Genomic DNA, 23,878 nt, shown 5'->3' with positions numbered 1-23,878 from the left:
TTTAAACCCTTTGTCTGCATCCTTTGTCGTGTTGTTCCTCATATTCCTGCTGTCTAACCTTAGTTTCATGTTTATTCTCTTCTTCATAAGTTCCCAGTAACAAAGTTGAAGTACTTCCACATCTCATCTCCTTCGTCCTGCACTCTGTCTGAACATGGTTAAAAGAGAGAGGGCACTTCTCCTTTCTACGAGCAGCAGATTCAAACCTGGCTTAAAGCTGGGCATGGGGCCATGAAGCCTGGAAACAGGATCACGTCCCACCGACACAAACTCACTGAAAAGCCAATTCTGATGGAATGACTTTGAGTCTCGGTTAAAAGTCAAACATCTCTCGAACACCCTAAAGCCCCCAGCTGTTCCCCACCCACAAACATCTGGATGACACACTGAGTTTGTACCATGGTGGGGGTGAGTGTCAGAGGACTTCAGCAGACTGTAACCTTGGACTAAAACCACAGGTAGCCCCACCCGTCGGACGCCCTCTGCTCGTGCAGGCATGATGCTCTCACTGCAGGTAAAAATGAAGACACAGAGACCTGCGACACTCGGGAGCTTTAATGGTCCATCATTTACAGGCGTGTACAGAAGCAACACAGCAGCACAGGAAGTTCAGTCAGCCGCGGCCAATCAGCTGAGAGCGCCGCCTGTTCAGTCCACAAATCACACAAACCCTCAGTCAGATCACATGACTCACTGATGCTCTATAGTCACGAGACCTCAAAGCTCATCAGAGGGGAGGACCTTCAGACGGAGCGTTCACACCAAGCACGAAGGGAAGCTTTCACGCTGTGACATCGAAAACGAGACAACAAGAAGAGAGGCGAATGCGTTTTGATCCAATAAACAATGTATTCACCCGATCCTGCTGGCAGGAAGTATGGAGAGAGCTCAGACGGACGCCAGAGGAATCGCAACGCGAATGAGGCGGGAGTCGCACGATTTCGCTTCTTGTTCACTTTGAGCCAAACTGTGGATCCATCACACAGCTGAGAGAGTGCCATGGTTGCCTGTGCAGTTTGGCGCCAAAGTAAAGGAGAAACAAGTTGTCGAGGCAAAAATTTACCAAAAGTTCATTTCTACGATGGATGGCGGTTGGCTGAAGGGGGTTTTGAAAGAGGTGAGTCAATGTGCGAGGGTCTTTTTGGACATCCTTCTTACTCACGACATCTTGCTCTGATGAGCTGATCGTACTGAGCTAACCGCCGCCATGCTTTTCAGCAGTTCAGCCCGAAATGCAGCGAAAGAGACGGGATTCAGACGAACGTAGACGGCTTGAAAGTGTCAAAAACAGGCCTTTGACTCTTTGCAGGCAGTCAAACGGAGCAACACGGGGACGTGAATGCTGCACACAGCGAGGTGAAACTTTGCTCTGTGGTTCGTGTGAACGCAGCTTTGGATCGGCGTGGGAAGCCTTACAGGGAGCGTTCCTCGTCCTGGATCTGCCTTCATGAGGAAACACCTGCAGATGCTTGGGCATGGTCTCGGTGACCTTTGACCTGGTCAGTAAGTCGTCATTGATGGATTCGTGGCGCTGTGATACAGACTATGAGCCGGTATGATAGCTAATAACTTCCTGTGGTTGCTACATTGGACTCAGAGGCGTAGATGGACGCGTGATGGCGGCTGATGTTCTGCAGAAGCTTGGTGGTGCGTCCCCAGCTTCAGATGCCCATATAGGTGTTCATCTTCCCCAGGGCGTCGCACACAGTGGTGAGGTCGCTGCGCAGGTCCTGCACCACGTCCTCAATGCTGCGGGTGTCTTTGAGCAGGTCGACGCTCTGAGTGTACGGGTTGTAGTACACCGAGAACGGGCGTTTTATCGTCTTTGCAAACTCTCTGCGGGAAAGGAAGCACGCACAGGAAGTCACGGCGGGCTCGGTCCAGGCAGGAGTTTAGTTCCTGTTCAGACTTTAAAACATTCACGATGCGTTCAGTGACTACTCGCTGCTTACCTCATCTTCTCCTTGGCCTCCTCGAAGCTCTCCGACACGAAGTAAACCTCTTGGAAGGTGGTGATGAGACACTCCTGGTTGCAGGTCGTCTTCGGGTCAAACATCTTTACACATGCCTTTTCAGACAGGGCATGCTGGGAAAAACATCAGCAGACAAACATCACTTCCACCGTGCGTGTGTGCGTCTGTGTGTGCGTGCGCGTATGTGCATTGTGTGTGTTACCCTCAACTCTCCAATAGACGACAGTAAACCGGCTCCATAAGCTCTCAGCTGACCGTCCTGTTTGCACAGTCCGAACTCGATGGTGAAGAAATAACACTGAAACACACGAGGCTCCATCACTGATTGATCACTGATTGGTTCCTTTAAAAACTGGTTTCTATGGCATCATGTCCAAACCTCTGTGTTAGAGACATCAGCTGTTCAGATGGCCTGTGCTTTCATGTAATATCATTTTGCACCACAGGGGGTGTAACCACGCTAACCCTCACAAACAGAAGCTCTGAGCAGCAGCTGGGTGGGGCTTCTGTCCCATCTCTGTGATGTCATGGAGATGTATGACTATAAAAAACTGTGTGAAACTGAGTCTCTAGAGCGCATGTCTTTGCGTTGTTGATTCTGTTTTGTACTGAGTTACAGGGCTTCAAAGTAACTGAGTACTTTTACTCTGTTACTCTAACAGAACAGATCCACTTTAAAGTGATGCTGTAAAGTTAAAACATGTTGGTGATGAAACATGTTTTTCTAGCGCCACCATCAGGTGACACTTCATCATTACATAAGGTGAGAATAGGACTCTCATCGTTCTCAAACAAAACATGAAGAAATAATTTTCGAAATTAATATAATTAACGTGTAATAGGGTGTAAAATATTTAATCTCATACAGCTGCTATTTTTAGTACCATTACTCTTAAAGAGATATTTATTTATTATTTTACTGGCTTATTTCAATTTCTTTTATCCTAAGTCTTCCGTAAACCTCCCACAGCTGGATTCGAACCTCTGCAGCGTTACCATGATGATGAAACTCACTGTGGCGAGTTTCTGAACGTCCTCGTCAGACGCTCCCAGGGAGGCCAGACCGATCTCCTGAGAGAACTGGGCAAACTTTGGATCAGCCAGTAGGGGGACGTGACCCAGCAGCTCGTGACACGTATCTCTGAGAGGAGGAGGAGGAGGAAAGATGGATCACTACAACTACTGAATACACAGAGTGGATTTCACCTCTTTGTCTGCGTGATGCTGAGCTGGAAATCATCAAACTAGAGATGGATGAAAGGTGGATGTGAGGTGGAGGTACTCACGGCTCGGGGGTGTAGAGCGGGTCGGTGCTGTGCCGGATGTACTGAGTGCAGTTGAAGACTCTGTAGGCCAAACCAGCCAGGAAGTCTCTGGGAGACAGATAACCTGCCACCGGGCGAACGGTGAAGCCAGAGCGCTCTGAAACACACAGGAAGCCACACAGGAAGTGAGGTCATCATCCTGTTCAGCTCTGGCCCGTTCTCATCCATCAAAAAACATCACCGTGGAGGGATTATGTCATCAAAGAGGCGGGGCAGCCACCAACAGCGCTTCATGTTTCAGCAGAACTTCTGGAATCTGTAATGTGACTCATGGGTCACCTGAGTCCAGGTGAACGTGTTCAGAGAGACGTACCTCTGAGGAATAGTGAGACGTCCTCCAGCTGCGGGATGTTGTCCTCTCTATAGCCACAGTGCTCAGTGAGCAGCGGCAGGTTCTTCAGGTACTCTTTGCAGGCGTGAGTCGGATACAGTTTGGTCAGCTCTCTGAACACCACGCCCCACGTCTTCACCTCCTCCTCCGTGTACTCGATACGAGGGATGGGCTGCCCGCTGTGGGGGGAGGGGCACGCGAGACGTGAAACACGTGAGAGGTGAAACACGAGAAAACACGACGAACGGACGAACATACTTACAACTTATAATTCATGGCCACTTCCACAAAGTACTTCCTGCGCTGGCGATAAACATTATCTTTAAACCCCTGACAGGAAGGAAGAGGACACACAGTCAGAGTACAGATATCCCATCATGCCCAGCTTTCTGCCACCTCTGCGTGCACCTATGGGCTGCTTGCAGCTTTGCTGCCACTCGTACGTCCCACCAAGAAAGGCTGACATCTGACACGTTAGCTGGACCTCCTCCAGTGTGTCGAAGCCCCAAAGACGAATTTATTTTGTGTGGATCGAAGAGCGGGCAGGTGTGTGTAAAAAGCCCCGCCTCTTCCACGTGAGGGGGCAGATGAGCAGCACATTGAACTCAGCACCTCAACCTGTGGGGAGGAACTCATTCTGCAGGTCTCACTTCCTGATCTATGCCACCTACAGGCTGGACAGCTGCAGACTCAGTTAAAGTTTTCCTCTTGAATGAAAACAGCTATAGGAGGTCCAGAGGTGAACTCAGAGATGAACCCGAAGACCCGAAGGAGAAACTTAACACCCTGACCTGCACACAAAGGCCCTAAACACTGCAGTCTGGCCCCCTCTTTGTCTCGAATGCAAGATGAACTCACGTTGCAGGCATCTGTGAGCTGTTCTTTATAAATAAAGTTGAACTGAAACGACTCACGGGATGGTCGGCGTCCAGCTCGGACCCGTACATCAGCACTCTGTGAGAGCACTGATCCAACTCGGAGATCTTCATGGGAAACCAGGGAACCTCGTCTTCATCTGAGAAGAACACAGAGAAGTCTCACAACGCTTAAACACTGCGGCCTGTCAAACCTTTACATTCTGTATGATAGCTTTTCATTTCACAGTGTTGTCCACTACCTGCTGTTAGTGTCTGTTAGCCTCTGTTAGCTGCAGTTTTAGCTGCTTTTAGCTTGTGTTGGCTGCTTTGTTAGCCTCTGTTAGCCTGTGTTAGCTGCAGTTTTAGCTGCTTTTAGCTTGTGTTGGCTTTTTTTAGCCTCTGTTAGCCTGTGTTAGCTGCAGTTTTAGCTGCTTTTAGCTTGTGTTGGCTTTTTTTAGCCTCTGTTAGCCTGTGTTAGCTGCAGTTTTAGCTGCTTTTAGCTTGTGTTGTCTGCTTTTTTAGCCTCTGTTAGCCTGTGTTAGCTGCAGTTTTAGCTGCTTTTAGCTTGTGTTGGCTGCTTTTTTAGCCTCTGTTAGCCTCTGTTAGCTGCAGTTTTAGCTGCTTTTAGCTTGTGTTGTCTGCTTTTTTAGCCTCTGTTAGCCTCTGTTAGCTGCAGTTTTAGCTGCTTTTAGCTTGTGTTGGTTGCTTTTTCAGCCTCTGTTAGCCTCTGTTAGCTGCAGTTTTAGCTGCTTTTAGCTTGTGTTGGCTGCTTTGTTAGCCTCTGTTAACCTCTGTTAGCTGCAGTTTTAGCTGCTTTTAGCTTGTGTTGGCTGCTTTGTTAGCCTCTGTTAGCCTCTGTTAGCTACAGTTTTAGCTGCTTTTAGCTTGTGTTGGCTGCTTTGTTAGCCTCTGTTAGCCTCTGTTAGCTACAGTTTTAGCTGCTTTTAGCTTGTGTTGGCTGCTTTGTTAGCCTCTGTTAGCTGCAATAGCTTGTGTTGGCTGCTTTTTTAGCCTCTGTTAGCCTGTGTTAGCTGCTCTTTTACAATGTGAAAATGTCAAAACTGTTTATCAGGGGAAAAGTGTGATTTTTAGGACACTAACTGGCAAAATGTGACAATATCAGGAATGAATGAGCGAGTTTATGCATGTTTTCATGTATTAGCTCCCTGACTTCAGCTCAGGAGATGAACTTGAGCTGCGGAGGAAGACAATATGATTTTGCTTAGATGTCGAAGACATAGTCTCTTTCCTTCCTGTTTTTGTTTCTTTGGTGAAGGGGACGCCTTCTCCAGTGGTAAAACAGGCGTGGTCATTTAAATATCGCTCCACGGCACGTGAACACCTACGACTTCTCTTCTCCTCCACCTTTGCCGTTTTATGCACGTGGCTAGAAACTGGCCACTTTAGTCAAAACAAGATGAAGAGATCCAATCAGAACTAATCAGGTACTACAGAAAAGGTGGGGTGAGTGTGAAGTGATCCAATCGGAAGTGACCTCATTGTGCAGCGTTCCATCTGCTCCTGATAAACAACGAGGGAGGGGCGGTTCAGCCCACTCCCATGAAAACGTAACAGAAGAGGGAGAGAAGAAGAGACGCGGTCTTTGTAAACATCGTGGAGAATCACTCACCGCTCAAAACACAAATTTTACATTTTAGATTTGAGTCACTGAATCAACTTCAGATTACGTCTGCTGTAATCGCATCACATTTAGTTGACTAAAACTAAAGCAGTAGCTGTTAAGACAAAAGCAGAAAGCCTCCAGAAATCCAGGTGTGCGCCTGAGCGCGCTCATACCTGCTTCAGCACACCACACATGTGCTGGCGTATTGAAGGACACGATGTTGACGTGGTCTTTGAGATGCTCCAGCAGCTCGTTGAACTCTTTCTTGCTGCAGCTGCAGTCTGCAAAGATCTCCACCTCGTTAGGAACTCGCTTCGACATCCGAGACTCGATGTGGTTCAGGTTCACGTGCTTCTCCTGCAGGAGGACGCGAGGACAGAGAGGGTGAAGATGGAGGTGGGGCAGAGGTTCAGGCGTGATCTGTTTTTGAGGGCTTCCTGACCTGAAACAGTCTGAGAGCTTTGACCAGACAGCCGACCTCGTTCTTCAGAGAAAACACCACTGCCGTTTTCCCAGAATCCTCTGTGCCCTCTTTGTCCGGCTTCTCGTTGATGGGACAGAAGGACGGACGCCTCGACTGACAGCAACAACACAAACATGACAAAGAACGTGAGGTTATTGTGACAAAATGAAGCGTTTCAATCAATCAATCAAAGCTTTATTCGCCACATGAAGGTTGCCCTGCAGTGAAATGGGACCGCCCCCCCCCCCCCCCCCCCCCAAGCTTACACACACAACAAAGACATCACATGGGGATACAAGTCGGAGATCGGTAGCGTTACAGAAAAACACTGAAATATACACTACAATGGGAAAGTACAAGAGGAAAAAAAGAGAGCTCTACTCATGCTGTGCTTCCATGGTAGGACAGCACAAGAACAGGAAACAAAAAAACTCCTCTGCACAGAGAGCACATAAATGTCCACAGTACAACTCTGTGAAAGACATGACAAGCCACAGGATTGGGTGGGGGGTGAGGAGTAATCTGAAGCGAACACAGCAGCCGCCCTGCACAGCGCTACCATTCCAGCGCGGCACACAGACCCGCCGTGTTCCCCCGCAGGAAACAAGCATCGAAGGCGTTTGGAAAGGGAGGGGGATGAGTGCGTGCTTATCTCTTGGCGAAGGTGGTCGCACTTTTCTCCTCTCCTCCTTCCCCTTATCTTCCCTGCTTAGCCTCTTGTGTCCTTGTCTTGTCTCGTGTGCATTACTTTCCCTGGAACAGTCTCTCACTGTCGTTCTCTAAAACCTAAAAGAGGAATTATGGATTTGATCAACTGGTCTCTGAATGCTATTGACACCCTTTTCTCAACGAGAAGTCTGGGCTCGGGAGACCCCGAGTGCCCTGGAGGGACTTTCCCTGCCGGATACACGATGGACGGGTGGCAGAATCGGAGGATCATGTGCCTGGCGGGACTGTCGATCGAGGACGCTGAAGATATCTACCTATTCGGAACCATGATAACAGGGTTCTTGCTGATCTGAGCTGGCTTGGCCCTGGCTTATCGGAGAATTATGAGAGCAGAACCAGCTGTTCAAACCCCCCCCCCAAGGCTGCTCGCTGGAATCGAAGCGATGGGACGAGGCGCGACCTCTCACAACGAACGCAGCATGGCTAACACCTTGGAGACGCTTACAGCTGCCGTGAAGACTCAATAACACCATTGAGCATATATATTGGGATACATCAAAGAGAGGCCTGCTCAAAATGAGACCCTTGAGCGAAAGTTGGATCACATCGCAGAACGGCTCACTGCAGTTGTGAGGTCTCAGAATCACAAGAATGATAACACCACGGAACAGAAGTTTGATACCATCATGGGGAGGCTCTATGATGTTACTTACGCTCCATGATGTTGTCATTCTTTTGCTCAAAGAGCAGGTTCTGAGAACTCACGACTGCAGTGCACTTCCCCAAGATGTGATCCAATTTGCGCTCAAAGGTGTTATTCGAGCGAGCCCCTCCAGATGTAATCCAGTTTTTCACTCAGAGGTCTTGTTCTGAGTATTCATGGCAGCCGTGCGTTCTCCAAGATCTTATCCATGCTGCACTCAATGAGCCCATTTTGAAAAACTCACGCCTCGTCCCATCGTTCCAATTCCAGCGGGCAGCCTTGTGGGGGTTTGAACAGCCGGTTCCGCTTCCTTAATTCTTCCATAAGTCAGGGCCAAGCCAGCTCTGATCAGCAAGAACCCTGTTATCATGGTTCCGAATAGGTAGATATCTTCAGCACTCAGGCTCACCCGAGCCCAGACTTCTCGTTGAGAAGGGGTGTCAATTGCATTCAGAGACCAGTTGATCAAATCCATAATTCCTCTTTTAGGTTTTAGAGAACAGACTGTGAGAGACTGTTCCAGGGAAAAGTAATAAAAAACACGAGACTAGACAAGGACACAAGAGGCTAAGCAGGGAAGCTAAGGGAGAGGAGGAGGAGAGGAGAAAAGTGCGACCGCCTTCGCCGAGAGCCAAAACAGATGTTTAGAAGCATCAACCAATCAGGCCTCTGACTATGCGATGGAGGTCTCATTAGCAGGGGCGGATCTAGAGAAATTTTCTTAGGGTGGCAAAGAAATCAAATGGGGTGGCAAAATCAAAGCCTCCCCCCCCCCCAAACACTCATGGTTACATGTGGTTACATGATTCAAATGCAGTAAGTATGCACGTTTTTCATATAAATATAGTTGATAACTTAATTATTGTCTGTAGCCCACATGATTACACACTTTAGTTACATAAAACATGTGAGTTTTGATGCTATGTACTGTATAGCCTGTATGATAAATAAATATGTAGCCCAATAAGTATAAACTCCAGAAAGCTACACAACATGGGGCGCTTCATTTACAAACACAAGTCTAACTTAAGTTTCACTGTTTTTGTTAGAAAACAGTCACATTGTTGCAGCTTAAATTACACAAAATGTCAGAAATCTGCACCGTCATGAACAAACATGTAAACCTCATTTTTCATGATTTGTTGGATGAACCCTGAGGTCTGAAATACAACCGGACATTTGTGACTCCTTTGAGTTTACGTTTGTATTTCACCCTCAGATTGTTTCATTTTATTTTTCCCCCATTGCCTTGTTTGGTATCTTTTCAACTCAACTGAATTTATTTTTTTTACTTTCTTTTTATTGTTTTCTTTAAACATTATACAGGGGGGTAACAACAAAACAAAACAACAACAACAAAAAGATAAATACAACAGGTAGGATAACAAAACAAACCCATGTTGGATCTCCTTGTTTCTACAGTTTGATCATTTCTCATTATCAGTGTGTTGGTCTTTATCCTGTTGGGTTTATGTACTCAGTCCATTTCTCCCACTTTTTATGGTATTGATCTTCCTGAGTCCTTATTCTGTAGGTCAATTGTTTGTATTTCATCTATAATTTTGATCCATTCGTCCTGTGATGGTGGGTCTATCTTGTTCCATTTTCTTGTAATTGCCTTTTTACAGGCAAAAATCAACTAAATTCAGCTCAACTGACTTTAGTTGTTTTTTTACTGTAAAAAAAACACAGACATGTTGGGTAAATGTTTATAACTTGAAATGCAAATATAAAACGTACATTTTATAAACATAAACAACTATTTATCTAAAAATGCAGCCAATACACCGTTTGTTTCATTTTCTACAACCATTTAAAAATCTTACTAAAACTAAAATGAGAGAACAATCAGGTGTGGCAATAAGATGCCCCACAAATGATGTGTGCCAGTAAAAACAAGTTTGTCCACCAAAAGACAGAAGAGCACAGGGACAAACCTGCAGGCCCGACAACAGCAGGTGTATCACTCCGCTGGTTTTCTACTTAGTGACAGTGTTTACGTTGCAAATGTGCCTCTGACAGTCATTAGTGCCCTCACTGACACACTAAACAAAACGACTACACAACAGAACGACTACACAACACACTAAACGTCACAAATCTGCCACATCTAAACTCTCTCTCTCGCTCTGTCTCGCTCGCCCTGTTACCGTCACTCCCCAAACTTTTCCCTCTTCCTAAACAACCAAATCCCACATGTTGACTTTTTTTTAATTGGTCGACATGGTGCATTTTTCCACCAATAAGAAAGAGGTGGCTTTTTTCCTTTCTTTCCTGTTTTCGTGCTGTCCTTACAAAACGCTTAAAACACACACGTGACGACAGTATTTAGAACGAAGCGTGGCTGATATATATATGATCATAACTCTGGATTTACTGGCCTGTAATTAAAATTTAAAAACTTTGAAGTCCGAACTTTCAATGTGGCTGAAACAGAGACTCAGCGTGGCTGCAGCTTGTTGCTGTGTCAGCTTACATCAGTCATGTGATCTGGAGGTGCAGCGTGTCCGTGGACCACAGAGGGTTAATAACACTCACCTTCCTTCCATTTCCACAGTGTAACATCCACCCACCTGTGTAAAATCCAAAATTCCCATGGTGTTGTTCAAAATGTGCTCTGGCACGATCATGAGCATCGCTTGCTGCTGAAAACAAGAAAAAAGCCGGTCCTGCTATGGGCTGAACCATTTGTTACTGGTGCAGGGGGGACACTATGCAATATATTCAGTTTTAGCATTTATATTCACTGCTGACTGTAACTACGCTCAAACTGTTAATGCTGTCTTATTTTAATAAACAACACTGTCATATGCAAAACTGGGGTGGCAAGGGATCATTTTAGGGTGGCACTTGCCACCCCATGCCACCCTTCTAGATCCGCCCCTGCTCATTAGGCCCTCCCATGAACCTCCTCTGAGCTCTTCTCCTCCTGCCTGCAGCTTCTCCCTTCACCTTTCCTGTGGATTTTAATGCCACCCTGCACCTGAGGGGGCGACAGTGAGTCAGCCCTCAGTCCAACGGGACAGGAAGCAGCACCTCCAGGTCCAAGAGGAGCGTGCAGGCAGGGTGGAGTGGGTGGAGAAAGAGTGTCAGGGGTTTGGAGATGTGGAGATGCTCAGATGTTTGTTGGAAGTGAGCAGTGTGGACAGAATCCTGTCATCAGGGGAACGGCTCAGACTCAGAGAGGCTGAGATGGTCTGAGCCTGTGCAGAGGAGGAAAGGTGAAGGGAGAAGCTGCAGGCAGGAGGAGAAGAGCTCAGAGGAGGTTCATGGATGCAGTGAAGGGAACATGCAGAGGGTCGGAGTGACAGAGGAGGGTGAGTCGTCTGTGTCCTGTGCAGATTTAGCTCAGACTCCCACCAGCAGGGGGCAGTGTTTGAGCGGGAGTCAGGCTGAGGTGCTTCTGCTGCTGTGAATGAATTTAAACTGTACCAGTGTGTCTGCTGGCCACCTGACCTTCATCAGCTGATGGAGCCTTTTCTCCACCCTAAACCTTTTTACCTGCGTGCTTTTGTTTCCACTGCGTAAACTAAAGCACAGTTCTGTTTCTGGTTGGGTGACTTCCTCTCAGTAACGCCATCAGTATGATCGCTTGCTCTGATAGGCCGGCCTCATAAAGGCGTGGAGCGTTATCTGATGCAGACGGCGACAAATTTCCCCAGAACTGCTGTTCAAACACACGGTGGCAACGGCGTGAAGCAGCTTGCTCTGACAGCTGTTAGCGTCATGAAATAAAGATGTGGAGCTGCCGACGGATGCTCGGACAAACAGCCCATAGCCTAGCAACCGACGACACGCTGCTTACCCAGAACTCTGACAGCAAAGACCCCACAGTGAGCACGGACACACAACTCTGAGTGTGTACTCTGAGTCTACTCTTTACCTCATGCTGAGCCTGGACATTATCTTTCGCTCTTCTTCAGTGTCTGGATTGTGGACGGTTTTTGTTTTTTGTGGACGAACTTCGATCCCTGTGAGCCGACTGGCAGGAAAATGCCGCCTGCAAAGCTGCATGGAGGGAATATTTAACGTGTGATGTAAACGATGCAGAGCCATCAGCCTGACTGCAGGTTTTTCATGTTGGCCCAGAGAAAAAGAAGAAATATTGCTTAAATACAGTCCAGAAACATCACTTTAGGCTGACCGTTTCATGCTAGGGTTTAAATTGTATTTGCATTTGTTTTTCTGCTTTTCTTTGACAGATTTCCTGCCATTAGAAAAAGATGTAAATAGAGAGAATGGTGCAGAGATAAAACAGAAATAAAAGGAATGAATAAATTAAAGTGAATGTAAATAACGAGTATCACAGAAAGAACTCTGTAACATAAATTCATGTCAGATTCATTAGTTCCTGTAGATTTCTTTTGGCACATTTGTTCCTCCATAAAGCAGAGGGTCGAACTAGAGTGTGGAGATGAATCTTCAGTTACTGATCTGATCGCTCTGGGCAGTTCTTTTTAAATCGTTTGATCTGTTTCTGCTGCCTGGATGAATATTCTGAGCTGATGGGATTACTGCCTTGCTCAAAGGCTCTTCAGCAAGAAGGTTGTGTGATGAGCCAATTCAAGTAAAAAAGTACTAAAAGTAGAAATAATTAGTTTGACTTTGAATTTTTGGAGCAGAATTTGAGAAATAAAGAGTTTCTTATTATCTTCTCCTGATCAGCAATCAATAAAGTCCTGAAGCTGCTCTCAGCTACAGTACTCGAGTAAAAGTACCCAGTTAGTCTAAAAGGAGGAGGATGAAGACTCCTCACCATCTGTCCGCCGGTGTGCCGCTGCCGCTGATGCTGCTGGTCAAACATGGCCGAGTCCAGCGACAGCCCGCGCCGCGACCAGTACTTGCTGGAGAACATCATCATAGCCGGTTGCATCCTGGGGATGGGTTCGCCATCGTCCTTCATCACGTGGCCCGACGCCATCGGGAACCAGTGAGTGTACGAGTACCAGGACTCCAGCCTGTCGCTCTGCCGCCGCTCAGGAGGACGAAGAGGAGGATGCTGCTGCTGATGCTGCTGGAGCTGTGAGCCGCTGCCGACCCGCCTCCTCAAAAATACTCCCCCAGGAGGGGGAGGGGGGGTAAGCTCCACCCACAGCAGTCTCCAGGTGGGCGGAGACTTTGGCAGCAGAGTGACATCATTAGAGCACACATAGCAGCTCAGAGACACACCTGAACACAAACACACACTCATTTTCACATCTCCTTGAGGACATTGAGCTGATGTAACACTTTACCTGCTGTCTCACTCTAACCAATAGGAGCTAATGCCTGACCCCAACAATGACCTAACCACAGCTGAGGACCGCCATTTGGTCCTCCCAATTACTGGTCCCCACAAAGATGTTTAAAGGAGCACACACACACGCACACAGGGACCTGCATGTTTAAAAGCAGTGAGATTGTGATATTAATGCCACGTTATGCCCCTGAATAATGACTGTGAATTATTATGTAGTTTTAGTTTGCATTATTCTCCTGAGTTACATTTGTTAAACTGCATTACATTAGGCTGCTGGCTTATTGTGAATGAATGATATTGTTTATGATGCATGATACTGCTGAGGTATAAGAAATACTGTTTTCAGAGTCAGGACCTTGTTTTCTGATAATAGAGGAGACAGAGAGCTTCTGCCTGGTAAAAGGTCAGAAGCATCAACGGGCGGGGTGAGGCCGAGTGCATTTGGAGGTTGAGACACACACACACAGTAGTTAGACTCATGTTTAGGTAAGAGTTCAAATAATAGTTTGCAAAAGCTTGTGATGCAAAATTGTGTCTGCCTAAGGGACAGTTTGCTCCAGGAGATAAGCGAGAGTTATTAACAGGAAGCACCTGGCCTCGAGACGGAGAAGATGTCCTTTTAAATGTGTCGAAAGTCGTCAACAGAACATTAGTGGTGTTGAAACGTATGCATGTGTTGTATCTGTTTGACGCGTGAGGGGGCGTCATAAACAATACCCTGATGTTATGAAAACAACTGCTTGTGTATCGTTGGGCGGAGATCGATGCTGTCGGCGTGCAGTGTTCATGTCCCCACGCGTGTGTTCATTAAATCATCCTAACTCTCCTGGACCAATCGTTGTCTTTGTGCTCACCCTCAATATTTCAACTCGTAACACCCTGACACACCTGGTCACCCCACCTGAGCGATTTCCCGCTGACGTCGAGTGTCATGTGACAGGTAGGACATAAAGAGTAAGAAAGGCTCCACGGCTCCGCCCTCTCCGGCTTGGACGGACCATACAACTCCCGCAGGTGAGGGGCGTGTTTCCTGCTCTCACACACCTTAAATACCTGCCTATGTTCATAAATCCTGTCACACAGCTGACCTTCACCCACAGAAAGTCATGTGACCACAAATCAAACATGATTCCCACCTGTACATCCTGCTGTGGCCCCGCCCCCCCGACTGCCAGACATCAGAGAGGGTGGTTTGGTTCGACTGTAAACATCTGCAGCTCTCGGCCTAATGAGCTTTGAGTCTGGAATGGCGCCGTGCTCTGATTGGTCGTTTCAGATCTTAAACTTCAGTTTGAGGTTTCATCAGCTGTGGGCACAGAGGAGCGGAGTCCTCTATTAAACCTGTGGGCGGGCAGGTGATGGACGGCTGATGGTTGGCTGATAAACGGCCATGATGGCAGCCGCGGTTATCAGCGTGCGGAGACAATTTCCTGCCACACAGGAAATGAAAGCTGCATCGGGAGGAGCCGCGGCTGCTTTGTTCCTGAGGCTTTATGAGCTGATTGCAGGTGATACCTTCATCTTCCTCCTCCTCCTCGTCGCCTTTAAAACCAAACTTCTCCAATCTAAGGAGGCAAGGAGGGGGAGGTGGTGAGGGGGAGGTGGAGGAGGAGGAGGAGGCCAGGAGATATCTGACAGTCGCATGAAAGCAGCTGAGGTGACATTTGGAGCAAACGGGAGGAGGCGTGACATTTATGAAGATGAATCGAATCATTTCCTCACATCGATGCAAGCAGAGCAGCTGCCCTCCACCTCCCCTCCCACTCTGACTGTGCAGTGGCGCAGCTCTCTGATTGGAGCTTGGCCCTGCAGGTGTGTTTTCCTTCTGCGTGTGACACAAAGCGAAAACGTCCGCGCGAGCATCATCGTAAATAATCTGGCCTCCCGTGACGAGCTGCGATGCTGTGTCCAGCTGTGGTCTCCATGGTTACTGACAGGTCAGCTCCAATAAGAGAGAGAGATGGCACTCAGTCCTTAACGTATTTTAAGGTGGAAGCAGACCTACAGCTGCTGATATTTATGAGGACAAAGTTCAGGGTGTGTGGGTGGAGGTGAACATGGTGCAGTCGGACTCAGTGTCCCCGTATGCTGAACCGTCCCAGCAGCAGCGACCACAACGCAGGATGTTTGATTGTATTCGGTAAATCCTGAGTGTTTGACTCACATACACCACAGATTTCAGACAAACTGAGCCTCAGGATTCAAAGAAGTGTTTGTGCTGACGTCGGTGAATACGACCCCAGACGCTCCTCCTCTCAACGCCAGCCTCGTTCATATCATCTCCACAAATCGAAGAGGATTTAGTTTTTGTAGTCCGCCTTCAGCACCCTGTAGTTTCAACATGCGTCACGTTAAAGAGCAAAGGGTGTATTGCACCACTTCACCTCACTACAAGCAGCAGGCGATTTTAGACCCAGACAGGCCTCAGGGCTGTGTGCTGCTACATCATTGAGTCTACAGGAGGTGGAGGCCCTGAACCACTCAGGACTCCACCCAGCCACCTGTGGCATCAGTGCCTAGTAGGGGTGCAACAATACACAAAATTCACGGTTCGGTTCGATACTTTGGTGTCACGGTTCGATATTTTTTCGATACAAAAAAAATGTTCATGCCTTTTAATTTGTCATTTATTAAAATTATAAATATATATTTTAACTCAAACGTGCAGTTTTTAAATGTAATGTTGCTGAAACAACAAAGTAAAAAAATAAATCCAATGGAGAAATCCCTCATCTTTGGAAAAGAGTTTATTACAGAGAAATGTCTCTTTCCAAAATAAAAGCTCTACTATATGCTTCTTCTGGGCTATATTCTCAGCAGCATGTTAAACATATCAGGTCCCCATAAGGAGAATCCTGTGCTAACGGCTGTCTAAATGACTCGGGTAAAGTTTGTAGCATGCGTGCTTGTTGTTTTTGTCTTTGCACTAGGATGCTGTCGGAGTAAATGTGCAGTCATATTCGTTGTGTTCCCACTAGTGCTGTCAGCGTTAAGCTGAAATGACGTTAACGCCACAACACGGCAAATCTCCGTTAACGAGCTACCGCGGATCGCCCCGTGCATGGGGCTAGACGGCCAACACGTTAACGAGCTAACTGCGCTAACGCACTAGTTCCCACCCATGTAATTGAGCATTGCGTGGCACATCCAACATACTGTTTTACTTTAGTCCATGACTCGCTTACCTTCAGGGTCATACGTCACATGAAAACCAAAATAGTTCCAAACGCCAGATCTGAATGAGGGTGGGGGAGGTTCAATTTGCCATGTTGCAACGAGCTTAGCTTCTGTCTCGCTAGCTTGTGCTGCGCTCATTGGATCTGCGCTCGACAGTGCAGCCTAGGCGGAGTAGTCGAACGCAGATTCACTGAGCGCTCAACACAGACAGCATCGTCAGAAGGAAAATTGATAAAATAAATTACAAATGTTGTATTGTTCGATACATATGCGTACCGAACCGAAAGCACTGTATCGAACGGTTCAATATCGATACCAGTATCGTTGCACCCCTAGTGCCTGGGTAAGGCTACAGCATTACGGAGCTGTGTCCTCGTTACATCAGGCAGGCGATGCAGACCAAAGAGCTCTACTGCACCACCTGTTAGCGTTCCTCAGGTGGAGCCATGCTGGACGCTGAGGTCGTCTGCACTCACAACATGAACCAGATTCAGTGTTTCAACCCTGAGAGGAAACTGTGTGTGTGAGTGTGATCCAGATGTCACAGCTGAGACGGTTTCACGCTGCAGGAAACAAACTTTATTTCTTTGGTTTGTTCGCCGTCGTCATGGTGACAGAAGCTGATGACGTGGAGTCTTTAATCTGATCTCAGAACAGAGAAAAACGTCAGAGCGCCAACAGGAAGAGGAACACAGGCACCTCCTGTCAACAGAAAGAGCTCCTCCCTCTGTCACTGCATGGCCAATCAGGGCTCTTGTTGGCAGAACTTCCTGGATCTGAAGCCTCATTCATTCAAACTACAGCCAGACAACTGCTCCACCCTAACCCTATCTTTAACATATCTGTAACACTCAGGAGGCGGAGCCAACAGGTGAATGATTGCTCAGTCACTGGTTGGCTCCACCTCCTCTTCATCAGGATGAATGAGGCTTCAGAGTGGAGGAATGCCCGATTAGAGCCGCACGATACAAGAAATTACAAAAATAAGATTCTTAATAATCTCTTTACACACACACACACACCCTCCTCCAGTGAGGCGGGGCCACAGATTCACCCCGCCCACACACAGTCCATCTCCACTCTTCACTACGATACAAAGGCCCCTCTGCCACTCTGCTCGCAGCTGCTTTCTCTCGAGTGTCCGTTGGAGACGCCAACCTCCCGCCGAGCTGCTCCGGAAGTCGCCGCCGAGCCGCAATCGGTCGAGCCTGCACGGCGAGACTCGACGTCAAAGCCCAAGATGGTGGCGACAGGGCGAGGGAGGTCCTGAGGAGGAGCAGACAGGTCAGGGTGAGGGGTCAGATGGACGTACCATGACAGAAGACGCTCCCTGCACTCACCTTGCAGCTCCTGATCTGCAGACAGATGCCCTCAGCTTTCTGCAGGATCTCCTCGATGTCCAGCTTCATGGAGAGCTCGTTGATGTGCTGAAACACACAGGTCGGTGAACAATCTCAGGTGTGCACAGATCTCCGGGCAGCTTTGGGGCGATGCTCACCTTCAGGATCTCGTTGAAGCCGTAGTTCTCCTCCATGATCTTCTGCTTCTCTGAGTCCAGGATGGCGCAGCACACCAGCAGGTGAAAGTTCTCGCAGGGCAGCCCGGTCCACATCACCTGAGGATGAACCACATGTGAGACCACAGGAAGAACGACACCTGTCAGCACCTCCGACCCCGCAGGAGGACACCAACCTCCCAGAGCCGCAGCACGTCCACGAAGCTCAGTTCCCTCTTGAACCTGATGAGCAGCCAGCGGAAGCAGAAATACAGGTATCCTGAATCCTGAGACTCTGAGACACAGACAGAGGGGGCGGAGTCATTCAGAGCCGCCGCTATTCACAGCAAACACACACGCACAGCTGCAGGCGGCGTACCGAGGTAGTTCCAGAAGGCAAGGTCGAGCAGCCTGAGCAGCGAGCTGAGCTGGATCAGCTGAGTCTTCATGCCCTGCATCTGCTCCTCAAAGTTCTCGTGCTGCAGGACACACGGCGGTAAATCAGCACGCGGTTAAACGTCCGAGCTGTCAGAGCAAAGATCAGACTCACCATCTGGTCCATGAAGGCCACGAAGCACCAGAAAGCCTCGACCTCATTCTCCATGACGTAGAGGATGGGCGACAGCAGGTCGCTCATGCCCTGAACGTAACCTGCAACACAGAGAGCTTCCTGTCACGACCAGGAAACGGGAAGCGGCGCCGTACCTGCGGAGGCAAAGCGTTCGCTCACCCAGGTCGAAGTCGTACATGCAGTAGGTCATGAGGATGTCGTGCAGCAGGACCAGGCCCGGGTTGTCGATGCCCTCGTAGAAGCGGTTCGTTCGGTCTGTTCGGTTCACGTCCTTCTCTGAGAGCGCAGACACATACGTCACATGACCTTTGACCTTTACCCCCTCACGGCAAGCTGTACCACCCAACTCAGAAGACCAAAGCGGTCGTTGCTCAACTCCCGCAGCTCTCCCTCCACCTCACCGCGGCAGTAACTGAGCATTCACTCGAGTACCTCACTGAAGTACTGCGTTCACTCCCCGTACTGCAGTATTTCACACGTAAAAACTCCTTTAACTTTACAGGTAACGCCTCAGATCTGATCCCGGCGACAGTGTTACGATCTCACCCACCTGCTGCACCCGACTCCACGCTGACATCATCTCCAGCATCAGAGCAAGAATCAATCGCTCATCAATGCTTCTGATTCTTTGGCACATCAAACATCACAAACACCTTCAAATGTGACGTCATCCACCCGCTACACTGGACTGCTCTCCATCAGGAGCCCCGCCCAAATAACCAAACAAGGCCTGAGCCGAGGTGCTGCTCACCGATCAGACTGCGGTAGTCTCTCAGTCTGGAGTTCCTCCTCTCCTGCTCCTCACTCACAGATTTCCACTGCAGCTTCATCCTGAAGTATTCATCACTGACACACACACACACACACACACACACACACACACACACACACACACACACACACACACCCCCCTCATGTTAACATGATATACACACCAGTCAGGGTAATCAGGTATGTGTGTGTGTGTGTGTGTGTGTACGTTTTCTCTCTCTGCAGGGTCTTCCTCTCCTCGTGCGTGCTCTCCCAGGGATAATACCCCAGCAGGAACTTCCAGGCCTCCTTCCTGAGGGCGTGGCACAGACCCTGCAGACGACACAGACGCGTCAGGGCGTGGTCTCTGCTCGTTTCAATCAGTGTCACAGGTCAAAACACCAACGAGTGCTTTACAGTAAACTCAGGCATAAAAACCAAAGTGAAGATCAAACAGCCCAAAACTGAATAAATGAGTGATGCTGCTAAGAATCACGTCAGCTGATTGGTTCAGAGCTGGACACACCCACAGACACGTACGTACCCCCTTGAAGACGGCGTGTTTCAGGTCTGGGACATCCTTCATCCTCCCGTCTGCATCCTGGTGTCGCGCCCAGTCGTCTGCAGTCAGCGGCGACTTCCTGCTCACCTCGGGCCTCGTGCCCAGGTCGATCTGACGGGGTCAAAGGTGAGCAAAGAGCATCACACGGCTGACACACCCGCTGCCACGCGTCTGCCTAACAGCCAATCACATTAGACCCCTCACCCTGGTGATGACCTCGAAGCCCGGCTCTTCCTGCTGGTTGATCTCCAGCCCCGGGATGACCTCGCCCAGCAGGTCGGCCACCTCCTCTGGGGGGCGCTGTTGCTGCTCCTCCATCCCCCGCAGCGCGTCGAATAAGTAGTTTGTGACTTTGGAGAAGCCGCCGAGCGTGGTGACGTACGGGTCCCGCTTGAACTTCTGCAGGAGACAAACGCAGAGCTCATCAGCCGACGGACGCCGGAACAAGATGGAGCGCACGACTCCAAACGTCATCTGAAAATAAATCCTACGACGTGTTTTCACAGACAGAATTCTACGTGTGAAACCAGAGCAGCCAACAGCCCACCGCAGCGACCTCGCTCACAAAACCAACACACAGATTTATTTAGTTTGAAATAAATGCGCTGATGCACAGCAGCTTCCACAGAAACATCTGCGTGAAGATCACACGTTAACGTGTCCGTTTAAATCACCATGGTAACAGCTGCTGAACCCCTCACTGTGAGGACCATGTGATGCTCACACTTTTATGTGCAGCATGTTTCAGTGCGACAGAGTCCCTGTGCGCACGTCGCCGCACTCCATGACGTTGACACGTCGCATGCTAAAACCTCATAAATGTGTTTTTGTACCTGCAGTACACCACAGGAAGCTGTGGGGGCAGCATCGCTGCATCACCTGCCCAGACTGCACTCAGCACACAAATAATCGAAGAGAAATCAGACAGGTTAATCGACGACCAAATAATCTATAGTTGCACCCCCGTGTGCGCGCGTGTGCGTGCATGTTTGTGCATGCGAATCCAGATGTTTGAGCCTAACAGCTGGCAGTGAGAGATGGTTAAACTTCTTACGTGAACCAGGCCGAAGTTGTTGTCGTCCAGAAGGTTCTCGAAGGACTGCGACAGAGCTTTGTTTGGCGTGCTGACCAGCAGGCACGTGTGGTCGCTGGGAGACCTGCAAACAGGAAACATGTGACCTCAGTAACAGCTCACAGGATCAACGCCGGCCTTCTGATAACAAACGGGTGCTTATTATTCACGGCGCGAGCGGCAAATCAGACATCAGAGGAAGCGCTCGTCTCTTTGGGGTGTACAGATTCTATCAGCCAATCAGCAGGCAGCACGTGGGCGGGACGTCATTATGAAGCCTGATAAGAACTTTAATAACAGCTATCTGCCCCCGCCTCACCCGATATTTGGATCAGAGGGACGGGAACGCTGCCGCACGCCTGTGGAAATCAGCCATTAGCATATAAATGACCCGAGAGAGCGGCGCCGGCGCCAAATCCCCCCGCAGCCCCCACCCCAAGGTGGAGTAACATTTATATGTCTTCCTGACTGAGAGTAACTTGAATAAACTGTCTGTGACACAAACACCAATAACTTGATCTGTATGTGAACCTGACCAGCCCCCCCCCCCCCAAAAAACAAAACAAACAAACAAACAAACAAAAAAAAAAAAAAAAAAAAACAGCCCTCCTTGAGGTGGAGGGCGGGGTCAGAGCTTAACATCAACCGCTGGACTCACTCTGTGAGCAGAGCGAACCTCCTCAGGCTGTCCAGGAACGCTCTGCTGCCACCCTGGTGGAAGTGCAGATGTGGCAGCGGGGTGGAGGAGTCCTTCAGCTGCAGGATGATGAAGGTCCAGCCCTCCTCCCTCACCGTGACGGAGCGGAGGTCACTGACACTGAAGGCGAAGGCCAAGCGGCTCCTCTCGTGGCTGCTGTTGAGAGAACCTGGAGACAGGAAGCAGGGATTAGAAAAAACAGGGATTTCAAAATAAAAGCTCAGATCAGCCGATGCACCCGTCTGGCTCAGGCTGCTGAGAGTCTTCACGACCTGCAGATGCAGCCCGGCAGCTTGAGGCTAGGCTGCAGTCGACAGCATTAAAATTCCTCATCGCTGCCTCATCGTCTCTGAATCTGAGTCACGTGATTCCAACATGCCGAGCAGGTTAAAGCAGCCGCTCACCCTCCATGTTGGAGCTCCGCCTCTTCCTGAACGACACGGCGTTCACCATGTCCCACTCTGTCTCGTAGCTCAGCTGAGCCTCCAACAGCTGCTGAGACTGTGGACGGTCCCCTGGACACTGAGCCCACTCCACCACCGAGCTCGAGTCCTGCACACACACACTCTTAAATCACCTTTACATGAAGTTTTATGTTTTTTTTGGTTTGTTTAAAAATCTGTTCTTGGAAACTTTGAAGTTTGAATGTAATCAAATCAGGAAATTCGGTTTGTTGATACTCAATTTGAGTCAATAAAGTTGAACTCTACTGAGTGGGAGTATTTGGACAAACCTTCCCAGCACAGAGCATGTTTGAGGGGTCGACGCCGTCCTCCAGAGGTCTATACTCCACCACGATCTCGGCGTCCTGACGGCGAGGACACACATTGACACATTACTTCATCGATCAATCAAACAAATCACAGGAGCGTTCAGGAAGAAAGAGCGCTTCTGTTCCGATCGCATAGATCTATAAACAATCAATAACAGTGACAAACCGGAGCTTTATTCCAGCCAATCATGTGCAGTTTAACAGGTCTTTGATTAAGCAATCAGGTTATCGCCCTGGTATCAAACATGCTGCTGGTGTGTGAGGATGTTTTTCTCTTCAAGTCGTTCCATCGCAGAGACATTCTGATACTTAATCGATGACCAGGCTGACTAATCGATACCAGAGTGTGTCGGGACTGTTACCTTTTCAAGGATCCGGAGGGTTCCTGAAACCAGGAAGTCTGGCTCGATCTCCTCATCACTGCTGGGATGGAGGAAGACTCCCTCGTGTTCAAATATCACCTGTGGAGCAGAGTCACAGTGAGGTCAGCTGAAGGATCAATACAGCAGGCAGGAAGTCTGATCACATCACATGACGTCTGAGGACTCAGGGCATTGTGGGAAAAATAACCTGCGATACAGCGAGAAGGTGGCACACCTGTTCACACCTGTGCCACCCGCAATCAGAGCTTCAGATAAAACCACTGATCAATACTAATCAAAACAAATCAATCAGGTTCCCCTGAGATCAATCACGCAAACTTGAAGCGGTCTGCTGAGGTTCACCGGTCCGCCCAGGGACCACTGCACGCTAGCTTAACCCAGCCTGTCCCCTGAGAGCCCCGACCCTCAGCCCTACGCCGCCCGCAGACAGCGTCCGGGCCGGAGAGGCGGACAGAGGCCGGCGGATAGCCGCCTCCCGAGGCAGCTGCGGTCGGTGAGCTCAGTGGCTATCCGAACAGCGGCGGCGCAGAGCCGGAGGACAGAGCTCCCGGCCCGACAGGACGGAGCTCTCTTCTCCCCGCCGCGGAGCTCCGGCCTCCGCGGCAGAATCCCGGAAACGCGATCATGTTTTACCTTGAACGCAGGCTCCGCCGCCATGTCTGGACTCACTCTCCCAATGACGACGGAAGCTCACGTGACCACCAACTTCCAAAACACAACCGACAGCTCAGCTTCCGGTTTAAAAAGGTCAGCTTCCGGTTAGAACCACGCCCACTTCAACGGGTCAGCTGACGGCCCAAAAAAAAAAAAAGACAAAAGAAGTAAAAACTGACAAACGCACGGATAGATGTTACAGCCCAGGGGCGGATCTAGAGAGATTTTCTTAGGGTGGCAAAGTCGAAGCCCCCCCCCCAAACACTCATGGTTACATACGGTTACATGATTCAAATGCAGTAAGTATGCACGTTTTTCATATAAATATAGTCGATAACTTAATTATTGTCTGTAGCCCACATGATTACACACTTTAGTTACATAAAACATGTGAGTTTTGATGCTATGTACTGTATAGCCTGTATGATAAATAAATATGTAGCCCAATAAGTATAAACTCCAGAAAGCTACACAACATGGGGCGCTTCATTTACAAACACAAGTCTAACTTAAGTTTCACTGTTTTTGTTAGAAAACAGTCACATTGTTGCAGCTTAAATT

The 23,878-nt window shown here is 48.9% G+C and overlaps 2 protein-coding genes across 6 annotated transcripts; both read right to left on the bottom strand.

The window, feature by feature from the left end:
* Positions 1-540: 540 nt before the first annotated feature.
* Positions 541-16,400, bottom strand: tph2 (tryptophan hydroxylase 2 (tryptophan 5-monooxygenase)). Of its 4 annotated transcripts, XM_026172300.1 has the most exons (12): positions 14,321-14,335; positions 12,702-13,061; positions 6,553-6,687; positions 6,284-6,467; positions 4,544-4,644; positions 3,892-3,959; positions 3,612-3,808; positions 3,260-3,395; positions 2,988-3,114; positions 2,176-2,271; positions 1,953-2,086; positions 541-1,836 (listed from the first exon to the last, which is right to left on the bottom strand). In XM_026172300.1, the coding sequence occupies exons 2-12, from the start codon at positions 12,864-12,866 to the stop codon at positions 1,662-1,664; spliced, it is 1,518 nt and encodes a 505-aa protein (XP_026028085.1). In that variant the 5' UTR covers positions 12,867-13,061; positions 14,321-14,335; the 3' UTR covers positions 541-1,661. The 4 variants fall into 4 exon arrangements, with proteins under 4 accessions (XP_026028085.1, XP_026028084.1, XP_026028082.1 ...); XM_026172299.1 differs by lacking the exons at positions 12,702-13,061; positions 14,321-14,335 and adding an exon at positions 16,370-16,400; XM_026172297.1 differs by having other exon boundaries at positions 12,702-15,748.
* A 517-nt stretch (positions 16,401-16,917) lies between these two features.
* Positions 16,918-23,408, bottom strand: tbc1d15 (TBC1 domain family, member 15). 2 transcript variants are annotated; one of them, XM_026172295.1, is made up of 17 exons: positions 23,297-23,408; positions 22,643-22,741; positions 22,242-22,316; positions 21,913-22,075; positions 21,470-21,677; positions 20,794-20,896; positions 19,944-20,138; positions 19,722-19,850; positions 19,407-19,510; positions 19,179-19,273; positions 18,587-18,703; positions 18,407-18,507; positions 18,236-18,335; positions 18,054-18,151; positions 17,860-17,976; positions 17,702-17,788; positions 16,918-17,627 (listed from the first exon to the last, which is right to left on the bottom strand). In XM_026172295.1, the coding sequence occupies exons 1-17, from the start codon at positions 23,318-23,320 to the stop codon at positions 17,448-17,450; spliced, it is 1,995 nt and encodes a 664-aa protein (XP_026028080.1). In that variant the 5' UTR covers positions 23,321-23,408; the 3' UTR covers positions 16,918-17,447. The 2 variants fall into 2 exon arrangements, with proteins under 2 accessions (XP_026028080.1, XP_026028081.1); XM_026172296.1 differs by having other exon boundaries at positions 21,913-22,060; positions 23,297-23,407.
* Between the last annotated feature and the right edge of the window lie 470 nt (positions 23,409-23,878).

The sequence above is a fragment of the Astatotilapia calliptera genome, chromosome 7 (genome assembly GCF_900246225.1).
Source record: "Astatotilapia calliptera chromosome 7, fAstCal1.2, whole genome shotgun sequence".
NCBI lineage: Eukaryota > Metazoa > Chordata > Actinopteri > Cichliformes > Cichlidae > Astatotilapia > Astatotilapia calliptera.
This window is presented reverse-complemented; position numbering and strand designations above follow the sequence as displayed.

Bases quoted from the DNA above. Each gene is read 5' to 3' on its own strand.
- tph2 (XM_026172297.1), bottom strand. From the start codon at position 13,136: ATGAGTGTGTGTTTGTGTTCAGGTGTGTCTCTGAGCTGCTATGTGTGC. The intron at 6,688-12,701 runs GTGAGGAGTCTT...TGTTGCTGTCAG, and splicing joins GGCACACCGGCGGACAGATG to TCGAGGCGTCCGTCCTTCTG. The intron at 1,837-1,952 runs GTAAGCAGCGAG...CCTTTCCCGCAG, and splicing joins GAGGCCAAGGAGAAGATGAG to AGAGTTTGCAAAGACGATAA.
- tbc1d15 (XM_026172295.1), bottom strand. From the start codon at position 23,320: ATGGCGGCGGAGCCTGCGTTCAAG. The intron at 20,139-20,793 runs GTAAGAAGTTTA...TGTCTCCTGCAG, and splicing joins ACAACTTCGGCCTGGTTCAC to AAGTTCAAGCGGGACCCGTA. The intron at 18,508-18,586 runs GTGAGCGAACGC...TCTGTGTTGCAG, and splicing joins CATGTACGACTTCGACCTGG to GTTACGTTCAGGGCATGAGC.